This window comes from Anoplopoma fimbria, chromosome 12 (genome assembly GCF_027596085.1).
Source record: "Anoplopoma fimbria isolate UVic2021 breed Golden Eagle Sablefish chromosome 12, Afim_UVic_2022, whole genome shotgun sequence".
NCBI lineage: Eukaryota > Metazoa > Chordata > Actinopteri > Perciformes > Anoplopomatidae > Anoplopoma > Anoplopoma fimbria.
In genome coordinates, this window is record NC_072460.1 from 257,758 (window position 1) to 270,738 (window position 12,981).

The window sequence follows — 12,981 nt, forward strand, 5'->3', positions numbered from 1 at the left end:
GGTGAATGAGTGAATGAGTGAGGAGGGGAGGTGAATGAGTGAGGGAGTAAACCAAGTTTTTTAATTGTAAGTGCCAAGCCAAGAACTTGATACTTTGTTGTTCAGCATGTTCTATTTTGATCATTTGATTAAGTAGTGTTCATGTAAAGTATTCCATTAATTTATAGTAAAAACATATGTGATTGAAATTGTCTTTGAATCATTCATCCCACATGATATGACTGTGACCTGTGTCAGTGTGCAGAATATATCTCAGGACTTCCATGAATGCATCCAGTTTATTTCACTCTGAACAGCTCCTTGAAATGTTAAAAAAGTACAACCGAGCTATGGAGAGAAAACATTAAATAACCGAAATAAATGTATTGAATTCATAACTACCACTGACTGTGAACAAATGCACATTTATATGCAATATACAGACATATGCCATAAGGTATTGCACCTTTATAAATCAAGCAGGTTGTTCCCTCTTGAATAACTCTTTCATTGACGCTTCCCATCATATAATGTCCATCTAAAGTTAAATATAGCTTTTAGAAAATGTAAACGCTCAGCACAAACTTGTTCCCAGTGGCTGAGTTTGCAGAACCTTATGGCAGCTCTAAGGAGCAGCCCTAACATCAGGTCAGCCTGTCTGTCTTCTTCCTCCTCTCAATCTGAAAGATGAATAAAAGAAAACCTCCTTTTTGTAAAATCTGCCAGGGCATATAATAAATGTAATGAAAAAAGCTATTGGATGAGAGCTTTAACATTGGAATATGAATATAAAAAGCATGCTAGGTATTTTAACGTAGACGAAGAGGGGTTTCATTTCATGACAAGTTTGATCATTTACATGTAAATTCATAACATCAGTGCATGTTCTGTACATATTCTTTTTTTAAACTTTTCATTGTTTCATTTTGAAGAAAATTTTGAAATATTTTCATTTATACTCACCCTCTTTTTGCTCACTGGCTCCTTGGCCTCCAGCAGCAACAACTCCACCACGTCTGGGTCATCACTGAGGCTTCACAAGGATTGTACATTTGTATGTGCAGTTTTTTTCAAGCGTACATCAAACAGAAAAGCTAACAAGAGGGTTTATTAATGATTATAGTATCGCCAACACTCTGCCTGTGACTGATTAGTCTATATCAGTGATCTTTGAGCGTCTACACACCTGCACAGGTGTAGGAATCCCAGCAGCAGTGGTTGGGTTGACAGCTTGTGGGGTCATTCCAAGGAGCTGCCCAGCAATGGTACTAAGATTGTCAATGTCCTGGAGGTGAGAAAGTATATTAATGTGGTAGCAACAAGCTTTTTCATCAGTTTCTAGGGACCCTTGATCCATTTTTACATTTCTCTTCTCAAATATGAGGCTGCTAAATGCCCCCATGGCCTTTACGCTTTATCAGGGCACAGACTCAGTGGATGGGCAGAACATGAGGTTGTAGCTGGCTGAACGCTCTCAATAAACAGATGCTAAAAGCCAGTGTGTACCGGCTGTTGTGACAGTATCTCAACTCCGTAATGTCTCTAAGTGTTTCATGTCCACATACCCACTGGTTGAGGTTCTCCTGGAAGTGAATGAAGGACTGCAGAGTGAGAAGCTCATTCACTCTGTTCTCCACCCCTCTCAGGTACTCTATTATATTTTCATCCTGGACTCTGTCAGAGGAGCCCAGCTGTTTGAAAGTCACAGAGCTGTCATGGCTGATTTGAAGCAATGATTCAACACCTGGTAAAAGAAGTTGGGAGATATAAAACAATTACAATATTTCTACAAGACTGATGTTATTACGTTTATTATATATTTGGCTGGTAGATACATTTTTTATTGCCTACCATGATATAAGCTATTTACTATACATATTAATGTATACCATAGCTAATAACAGGCAGGCCAGGTGCTCTACCTTTGTTTTCTGATTCTGCTGTAAAGATTACATCTGCATTTAAAAAAAAAAACCTTAACAGGGAAAGATCTAATTGCAAGGAAGGTTAACTTTGATGTTTTTGATTTGCAAGAGCATCATTTTCCTAACATTCAGTTCACAAGGCAACATTATTCCAGCATTGTCTATATGTTTGACTCTGCAGTCCGCATGTTGCTGTTTTCTAATGAGAAAATACAGATAAAAATGGCAAAACTCTATTTGACAAGTTTCTGTTGCTCCCATTCAAAGTTATAATGTTATAAAGGGGTGTCCTTTGCTGTACCTCCTTTGAGCTGGTCAAGGAGCTTTTCAATGTACTCAACACGCTGTTGATAACCTGCCAGATGTTGCTCAGTAATCTTTTGCTTGAAGGAAACTTTCATCCGAAGATCATGATGCTGCTTCTGCTGCTGCTGCTCCTCAGCCACAAAGATCTCTATCTCATTGCAAAGCTTTCAGTCCAAGACATAATGAAAAACTGAGTACAGCCGCAATTACGCTTTCCCCTTATTTCTCTCTCTCTTTCTCTCCAAAGGACACACACACATACACACCAACCTGGGAGATCTGCCTTCGAATGGTCTCTGCTTCATTGTGCTTATAGTTGACAAATTTCAGCAAAGTGTAGTTCTGCTCCTCCACTATTGGAAATATATCACAACACATTTCCATCACTGATAAAGATGCACACCTTTCATTGCCTCAGTATTTTTTAATTGGGACTCACTTTGTATAAAGTTCCTGACCAGCTTGTCCAGGTCCATTTCTTTAGTCTCTGTGTAGATCTTTTTGATTGCGTCCTCAAAATCTCCTGGTGCCAATTCCTTAGACTCCAATTGCTTGTGCCTCACTATGGGGACAAATGAATTGAAACTCATGCACCACAAGGTCCTTACTTCATCTATTATAGCTGATGGGTGAATAATGCGGCAGACTTGCTGTAAATAAAGAATGATGTACAGCAACTTTCTTGTTGCTGTACATCAGCAACAAGATGTACAGCAGGGACATGTATTGATGAATGTTTCCTTATCCCTGCTGAGCACAGCCTGAGACAAGCCCTGCTTCCCCTTTCTGAGTCGTCTCACGGTTTGCCAGAACTTCCTTGAAGCCAGTCGAAAGTCCTTCTCCATGGCCTCGCCGAACTCCTCCCACACCCGGGTTTTTGCCTGCAGGCAACTACCGTCTGCCTGATTCAGGAGGCCCCTGGGCCAGCCAAGCCCGAAAGGCCTCCTTCTTCAGCTTGACGGCCTCCTTCACCGACACCAGCGGGTTCTCAGATTGCCGCCGCGACAGGCTCACACTGCACCCGACCCCAATGCCTATCCCTGCGGGTGGTGGGCCCACAGGGTGGCGGCACGATGTAGCTTTTTCGGGCTGGGCCCAGCCGGGCCCCATGCGCCAAGGCCCGGCCACCAGACGCTCCCCGGCGAGCTCCCCTCCCAGGTCTGGCCCCAGGAGGGGGCCCCGGTTTCCCTTTTCCGGCGAGGTGCCACAACCTTGCATTCATTGGGGTTTTGTGAATCGCTCTTAGTCTGACCCCTCCCCTGAGACCACCTGGCCTTGGGAGACCCTACCAGGAGCTATTGCCCCCGACAACACGGCTCTCAGGATCCCTGGGGCACACAAACCCCTCCACCACGATAAGGTGGCGATTCAAAATGGCATATTGATTCAAAATGATAAAGAATAAAGAATATTCCTAAACTTGCAAAAAGAAAGCTCAGCAGGACTGAAATCAGAGAAACATTCATAGGTGGGCTTTACTGCAGTAATATTGTATGATAAAATAAAAGCAACTAATTGTTTATGTTCAAAAATGTTGTGCTGTAACATAAGTAACAACAGAAAAACCTTCATTAATTAGTCAAGCAGTAACATCTTTCAAACACAAGGTGTCACTAGTTCACTTGATTAGAAGTAAACAGATCATTTTGAAAACACTGGCTGTGAGTGACAGTGGTTTGTTGTATAAAACAGTCTGGGATTTAAGGCCTAGAAAACCTAAAAATTGTGTGGAATATCAGAGCAATAATGCTCAAGAACTTTGTAAAGGCTGAGAACTGTCAACAACAGACAAAAAGTAGCAAGAAGCTTTGTCTCAGCAGCCATTGACATTGTGCCAAACTCTATAAGAACATCAGGATAACAGAACTTTGTACTCGGATAGCTGAAACTAAAAACTATGAAATAATAGTTTGACCCCTTCAAATGTGTGACATAGTTTGGTCACAGTAGAGTGGTTGCCAGAAATAATGTTGTGTTCAAAGCATGAGATTAATAGTCACCTTTTCTGCGGTCGGTGTCCTGGTTGTTGCGTACAATAGCCTTTATGCCTAGGAAAACCTCGAAGTTGCAGAAATAAGACATTTGTTGTTCCAGGCTGCTTCTCTCTTTGATGTAATGAGCCACATCCTTAGCATTCTGCTCCATCAGCATCCTCTGTCTTTCCTGGATCTTCACACTAGGTGTAGCCACAAATATACAACAAACAAACAGTTATACACAGTGGATGTACTTTATCTTCAAGAATCTAAGAATCTAATCTATGTTGGCTATGGAAAAAAAGTAACAGACATATGCAAGTGTGCCTAGGCTGAATAACTTCAGCAAAGGAAGTCTGCTCACATGCATTTATTGTTTGTTATCACTTAATGATGTCCGCCATTAGATATTAAGACATTTAAGGAAGGCTGCCAATCAATCTCAGCTAGCATGCTCAGCTGAATGAGAGTGCAACTTCTTTCTTACGACCATCTTAGTTGCTGTCAAAATAAACACATCTTCTTGACTGTACATGATGAGTAAAAATATGAGAATGCTCTCTTACCTAACAAGTGTGCACAGTGTGCCACAAGTGATGCAGCTAGATTTAGAGCGCTGCAGAATGATTTACCTGGCATTGAAGGCTTCGGTGCATTTACTCATCAGGTTGGAAATATTCTTGCGAATGGCTTGCAGCTCCTGGATGACATCACACAATTAACTGTCTACATTATCAAAATACAATCCCTTTAACTGCTCTCCACTGGTCATCCCACATCAGAACAGCCAAATCTTGTGTGGAACTATTCCCAAAAAAGTCCAGCTTTGGGAATGGTGTTCAATCTCCTGTTATACAGAAGTCTATTGTCAAAGAATAAAGAAATCTGTCATTTCACAAAGACCTTAAAGTAAGAGGATTGGAAGCATCATCCTGGCATCTCTTCCTTCCTATTCCTCCAGTTGCTACATATTGGCAGGATGTAGCAGCAGCAAAGTACTAATTTAGGATCTGACTGATGTTGAGTGATCTGACCTTTTCCAGGCGAGACTGAACTTGTAAAAACTGTTTCTTCTCCACCAGCAGCATCTTCAGCTCCTCCCTGAACTCTCCATTCCTGGTCATCATCGTATTGAGGCATTTGCGACCCTAGAATATAAACAATTGAATGATTGGTCGTGTTTAACAGTAACATATGTCACGGTCTTGGTAAAGTGAATTATTTTCTAACACTAACCCTGTACAGGTTGCTTTCTATTAAGCAGGTGTTTTTTCTTAAGTTCATACTGTGGTGTGTACTTCCACCACCAGTCGTCTGTCCTGCCAACGTCCTCTCCAGTTTTGAAATCTGAGAAAGAAGCAAACAAGTAGGGTCACCTGTGGTAGCAACAGCAAGAGAAATTCCCTGTGCTGCACTCAATTGTCCATGGCAAAAAAACACTTCACCTGAACTTTCAAAGAAGCCACTTTGCCTTTCTCTGCTTCCAGCTCTTCATCTATTCTGTCTCCACGGGCCAGCATGGCTGTAAGGTCTTGAACAACACCAGCATCAGTCCAGCGGTTAAAACCACTCTGAGATACTCGGAGACTGCGTGAAAGCTCTTCTCCTTCATCCTGGAGCCTCTTGATCTCTCGCCTGATCACAGATACACAAACACATAAATACACACAATGTTTAGACAAATATGGGAAAGTTAAATAGGATCAAACAAGTTCTGCCTCAGCCAAACATGAAAACACAGAATAAAGAGGCCTTTAAATGCTACATGAGCAATCATTTTCAGTAAAAGCTGTTGTTTTACACAACACTCTTGCTGCTTAGGATTTACATCCAATGTAAATGAAGCGTGGACTCAACACATGACTCTCTGTGAAATGACTCTGACTCACTTACGTCTGTCTGCAGAGGAGGCCTCGGGTTTTCTCATCGTGTTCCCGCTTGGCTCCCTCTGCTCTACGACACTGAAGCTTCAGTTTGTTCAAGTCTGTTTCAGCTGCATTAACACATGTCAGCCATGTCAGTTCATACCCACCCTCACTGTGCAATCAGCCATGTCTTTCATATGGTACATTTAAGAGACATGAAGGCTCATCATTTATCATTTATCATTTATCATTTATCATTTATCATTTATTATTTATCATTTATCATTTAGACATGAGGCTCATCATTTATCATTTATCATTTATCATTTATCATTTATCATTTATCATTTATCATTTATTATTTATTATTTATCATTTATCATTTGAGGCTCGTCATTAATAATAATACTAATAATAATAAGTACAGAAACAGCTGCATGACTTACAAACGTCCACCAGAGACCTCCTGCTGCCTGCAGCTGACCTCATGCTGCTCAGCCTGACAACGTGACGTCAGGCCAGGTGATAACGTGACGTCAGGCCAGGTGACAACGTGACGTCAGGCCAGGTGATAACGTGACGTCAGGCCAGGTGATAACGCAAATACCTTCGTACGTTAAACAATACAAAGTACTAACGTACGTTAAAGAATACAAAGTACCTACGTACGTTAAAGAATATGAAACTAGCGTTAGCTCTCTCTTACACAAAGTGTCCCCAGGTGAAGGTGAACAGGTGTGAGCGGTTGAGAAGGAGAACGAGAGGTGTGCAGGTGTTCTTAACGTAAGGATACGTTCTTAACGTACAGATACGTTCTTAACGTACAGATACGTTCTTAACGTAAGGATACAAGGATACGTTCTTAACGTAAGGATACGTTCTTAACGTAAGGATACAAGGATACGTTCTTAACGTAAGGATACGTTCTTAACGTAAGGATACAAGGATACGTTCTTAACGTAAGGATACGTTCTTAACGTACGGATACAAGGATACGTTCTTAACGTAAGGATACGTTCTTAACGTACGGTCTGCGGAGGAATGGGCGGAACGTACGTTAGGGGTATCTAGTTAGATAGATGAGCTTACACCAGGATAGTCTGAATGAATTAAATATATAAACGTATTAATGAAGTATTCATTCACGTTAAACGAAGTACCATTCCTGACCAGGGTTAACGGGATCAAACCTGGTGCCAGTTGAACCTCCCTAGCAGGGGATGGAGTTTAGGACCACCAGTAGGACCAGTAGGACCACCATTAGGACCACCATTAGGACCAGTAGGACCACCATAGGACCACCAGTAGGACCAGTAGGACCACCAGTAGGACCACCAGTAGGACCAGTAGGACCACCAGTAGGACCACCAGTAGGACCAGTAGGACCACCAGTAGGACCAGTAGGACCACCATTAGGACCAGTAGGACCACCAGTAGGACCACCATTAGGACCAGTAGGACCACCATTAGGACCAGTAGGACCACCATTAGGACCAGTAGGACCACCAGTAGGACCACCAGTAGGACCAGTAGGACCACCAGTAGGACCACCATTAGGACCAGTAGGACCACCAGTAGGACCAGTAGGACCACCAGTAGGACCACCATTAGGACCAGTAGGACCACCAGTAGGACCACCAGTAGGACCACCATTAGGACCAGTAGGACCACCATTAGGACCAGTAGGACCACCAGTAGGACCACCATTAGGACCAGTAGGACCACCAGTAGGACCACCATTAGGACCAGTAGGACCACCAGTAGGACCACCATTAGGACCATTAGGACCAGTAGGACCACCAGTAGGACCACCATTAGGACCAGTAGGACCACCATTGGTCAAGTTGGCTTTTCAGTTGTTACTGAAGCGTTTGGAAATGTCGTGAACTCTAAACTGGTATAACCAACATCTAAACTAAAGGTTCCCGTAGAGTCAGCTGTGAGCCCCTTCAGGGACTGGGTTGGGTAATGCCTGCAGGTATCTTTCCAGAAGCAACTCCGTCTTATTGTTTTGGCCATCATCAGTTTTATTGCAATAGAAGTAAGTAATGGTGAACAGGTTATTACTGTTTCAAAGTCTTTTAAATGCAGTTGGACTCTTTGGCATCACGCTCAGGTAAAACAGCTCTACAATTTTATCAGGAAATCACATCATCCACTATGGAGGGAGGTGTCCCTCTTAATTACCCTCTGAAAGTAATAATGTCAACAACACACACCATTTCTGGACCTTGCAACACATCCAGGATGACTAATTCTGGAGTGTGTCCCAGAGTCCAGACTCCCAGATGGATCATGCTGTGTTGATGGTTGGACTGACACAGTTATAAGACTGCTGTGGCAAGAAGGGTGTGTGAAGAAAACTGAACACATGACGAAATGATTGAATCACAGAAGAACTTTGACCTGCTGCCAGGATGGGATTACGGCACTCCTTCAGGCAAAGCTTCATTTTCCATTTGATGTAATATGTTTGGTGATTTCTTTAAGTGGTTTCTGAACAAAACCACAAGCATGTAGTGTATGACAGAATGAGAGCTGAAGAATAATGTTAACATCTGTCTACATTTTCATTTCTTTTTCAGAGTTTAAAGATCAACCTGGAGGCGTTCCTTCGGAGGTTTGGACAAGTACAGATCAGACACACACACAATATGCCAGATAGACTGGCGACGTGCTCTTGGAGACAAGTTTGCAAACTGAGTCAGCAGCTGCATTTTTGAATGACTCAACCAGTCACCACGGAGCCCTTTCGTTTCTATGAGCCCTGCCCTCAACCCACCCTCACACACAGGCACGCACTGCCTACGTTTACGCAGCGGCTTACCTCACCACAGCATCACTTCCTCACATTTTACTAGGATACCGCTTCAAATAGCCTGTAGCAATATAGAAATATTTTCTAAACCTCTTTGTAGGTAGAAATGCTGATAATCCTGTAATCCACCGAGTCATTGACTGCATGAATCAGTCTTGTTGCCAGGAAGAGACTCCCACGTCTGCTTTGACTTCTCTGCTGGTGGACTATTATAGTGTCACACTGGGTTATTCTCCCTTACTATGAACAGGGAAGTGTAGGAGGAAACGAGGGAAGGGAGCAGTAAAACTGTAAAACATGGTGCAGTCTGGCTCTGCTGGTGACTCAACAGGAAATGATAGAGCGGGGGTAAGTTAGGTGAGAGACGGAGGTGGGAGTGAGCGGAGCGATAAAGTGAGGTAAAAAAGGAAGATTGGCTTTGTCATGCCTCAGGACTCTGAGCTATGTTGTGAGGAAATTGTAAAAAGATTTTCTGAAGAAATCTGTTAGCCGTGAAAGCACAGATGGACCCTATCATCCCCGCTACTCTGCACAATAGAGTTTATGACGTGGACGCACACGTGCTGCTGAATAATCAGCAGTCGAACAACAATATTACCAAACTTGGATGTTTTCCGTTGCCCTCCAGAGCGGTGACCGGGGTGTCATGTGGTGGCTCAAAAAGACTTTGACCTCAGGACAAGTTTGAAGACAAGCAAATATTGACATTGTCTTCCTGTCACACAATGATGAAACAAATAACATGTTTACTGAGAGAGTTTCTACTGAGGATAATATACTGAACTAAAGTCTGATTCCTTGCCCATATACAGTTTCTTTTCTCCTTCCTTCATCCTCACTCAGTTCAAATTCATTTCTTAATGAACTGGAGATCAGCTTCACAGGGATGCGGAAGGCCTCCTGCTGGGCCTGTGGACCCCTGTGCCCACATTGAGGCCTGAAATCACAGGAAGGGAAGCTGCCCTGGCCTGCAGTGCTGCATCCTGGGCAGAGAATCGTTCTTTTCATGCTCAAGTCTCTGCCATTCATTGAAGCTGTCACCATGAAATCAGATGTCACAGGGTTTAAATCACTGTCATCCTTGCCACTTCCTCTCTTCTTTGCCCACAGACTGTTTTGTTTTTCTCTGTTAGTCCCTTTGGGGGAAAAGAAGTATTCAGCTTGCTTGTCCTTTATAAGGATACCACACCACTACACATAAAGCTGTGTTTATAAATGTGTGTGTTTGTGTGTTTTCCACCTCTAATCCATTCATTTGCTTGTAGCTACATTTTATTCACAGGGCACACTAGAGGCCTGTAATGCTATTTGTGTCATTTGTATCAATCAGTTTAACATCTGATCAGAATAGCTTTCACAGAGAGTTTCTTCTTTTGGCCCTCAGTTCAGTTCCTGAGCGACCCAACAATCGAAGGCAGCTCAAACATCACTCTTCAGCCCATCCTCCTCTTCCTCCAGGTGGCTGTTGATTCTTTGATAACTGAGCTGTCTCCTCACAGGATGAGGTCAAAGGCCATGACGTGAAGCCCACACAGATATTTGAGGAGCCTTATTCCTCCCTGACGCCTCCAACTTGTCAAACGCAACCGCCGATCCATTAAATTAAAGAAGATTAAAAGGAGGGTGTGTTTTTCAAATCACACAAAACTCTGCGGTCTGATGAATGGTGCTGATTCAGAACTTTCTAAACCTTTTATCCCTTCTTCCTAAAACTAATTCATAAAAGAGATGTACAGACCATACTCTCTGGCAGTCTACTTTGAAAAAGACATCAAACATGACTGTTACATGTCCGGCTGAAAGGAAGTAGTGGGTGGTAACAAAGAGGTGCAATTTACTATTTTTCTTAAGAACTTCTCTCTGGTTTAACATGATTATGCAACGTCATTCCAGAGGTGGATGACGTTGCCCCTTGTTTCAGCTCTGGTGCCCTTTTACAGAGTTTTATCATCTACTCAAAAACGTAACTTCTTACACATGTAACAGCTATAACTGAGAAATATTTCTTTAAGAGTTGACATCTAATAAGCGTATGTGATACAAATCTTATTATTTGTTACAACCTCTAACAGGATGAATGACAAATAAAAGAATGTGAAACTCAAACATAAGACTGGTGGACCGTGACTTTGAAAACAGCAGCAGGCTTGTCCGTCTGCAGTCTGTTACGGGGCTCTAATTACTATTACATGTTTGTACACAGCTGGTTACTCTATAAGAGAATCCCCTGTGTCACCGTGTCAGCACATCAACCTACACAAATGTATTTACCATAGAACACGTATGTTAACACCTACTTACTCTATTCCCTACTCCAGCGTGAGACGCTGTTAAAGGAGTGGTGGGCAGACGTCTTCGGAGATATTTCTCATTTCAGGGGTTATCTGCTTCACAGCATGTTGAAACAGATCGCCTCTGATATTTCAGGTGTTGTCAACTCCTTTTACCAACTACTGATGCCTGATTAAGCCTTGATGTTTCTTGTCTTTATTTGAATTGAGCTCATGAAAAAACATCCTAAACACAAGGCCTTCATTTCAGTCAAGCTTTGATGGTCCAACTTTAATTTGGCAGCAGCACCAGGGAGTTCCTTCGGAGCAATCCATCACATCTTTGAAAAAGCAGAAGAAGTCGGGGGGAGGGGGGTTACAGATGTGGGAGGTGGGCTTCTGACTGCACTGACAGCTGTGAGGGACGGAGGTCTCTTGAAGCAGGAAATGACTTGACCTCCCCTGTGGGAGGCTGGCCCACCCCGACAACAACCCCCACAGCTCTGAGCATCCTGGGTCACCGCAAGCGCCCACAGAGGACCTCGGAGCAACAGTAGAACACAAGATCTGCCGGCCTGGTGGCAAAAAGAAATGAAATGTGGATCGTGCTGGTTCACCACTACATAACACAACAGAACCAGTCACCAGACTAAGACCTGGAAATGGATTGACATTAATCAGATGCAAGTTGCACCCTTATATTTCAAAGACAAAGCCTGACATTTGGTGATCACATGTGATATCAGTCACTCCATTGCACCACAGGAAGTTGATCAAACGGCTTATTTGCTGAAAAGTATGAGTATTCCTTTAAGCAAACAAATGATGCTGGTGGAAGAGGAACAGTTGATGATTGCAGCAATAGAAGTACATGTGGTGTATTTATTTTGTGGGTTTGTAATTTACAGTAGGTATATAGGTATAAGGCACTCCTTAATCCATATATGACCCTATAAGGATTTTATTGGAGTATTAAAACAGTGGGAAAATGTAACACTAGGATAGCAGGAGGGGAGTCACAGGGTCATTTGGCATCTCTCTTAAACTTTTATGAGGTGGTTATTTTATTCAGCACTTTACAATATTTAATGTGTCTATTTGCCTGAGGCTTTATTTGGATTGTTACAACAGTAAAAAGATCATGTATCAGTCTGGATGAAGTCTGTAGGCTTAGTGTGGTCTGGACTCTGTGGTTAGAAACCAGGATGGCCGGCACTCTCTTCCCTCCTGTATTGTCCTTCAGCCTCAGCGTGGGTGAAGACAAACACAGACAGTGAACTCCGACGTGACATCCAGGCTTCAAAACAAGTCCACATCCACCATAACTGGGCGCCAGTCTTGTATGTGTTCCTCTCTATCAGTCGTTATTGTACTCACGCCAAAAGCCACCCACACACTCTCTGACTCCCACACAGGTCAGTCCAAAATTGTTTACTGCCTTATGAAGGGCAATTTCCCAAACAGTCATCACACAAGGCAGATAAAATGAAATCATTATGATGGGCATCTCTGGCCATTGCTGCTATTTGACATTACCTTTTTGTCAAATAGCTTATGGAAATCTTACTGTCTGATTAATGAACATTAACATCAATTATCCCGTAACAAATGAAATGCTAATTATACTAAAATACCCTCAATAATATTGCAATTTTGCTATATTTACAGACTTGAAGTGGTCGCATGTCTTTCATTGATTTCCAAAGTTCACTGGGAGTGAGTTTCTCTGTGACTATGGGTTTATCTGACCCATATATTGAACTGAAAACCCACCCGGCTGACTACTTCATTGGTTAACTGTGGTGGAGGACGTACTGAGATCCTGTAATCCATCTCTGGTCA

General features: G+C 42.7%; 1 protein-coding gene across 1 annotated transcript; it reads right to left on the bottom strand.

Annotated features, from left to right (window-relative positions):
• Positions 1 to 9: 9 nt before the first annotated feature.
• LOC129099368 (uncharacterized) lies at positions 10 to 6,540 on the bottom strand. The gene is made up of 14 exons (XM_054608593.1): positions 6,498 to 6,540; positions 6,080 to 6,179; positions 5,632 to 5,821; positions 5,423 to 5,533; positions 5,221 to 5,334; positions 4,819 to 4,886; positions 4,211 to 4,386; positions 2,650 to 2,772; positions 2,481 to 2,563; positions 2,206 to 2,374; positions 1,545 to 1,723; positions 1,170 to 1,264; positions 943 to 1,006; positions 10 to 659 (listed from the first exon to the last, which is right to left on the bottom strand). Exons 1-14 carry the CDS (start codon positions 6,538 to 6,540, stop codon positions 624 to 626), a joined length of 1,551 nt encoding a protein of 516 aa, XP_054464568.1. The 3' UTR covers positions 10 to 623.
• Between the last annotated feature and the right edge of the window lie 6,441 nt (positions 6,541 to 12,981).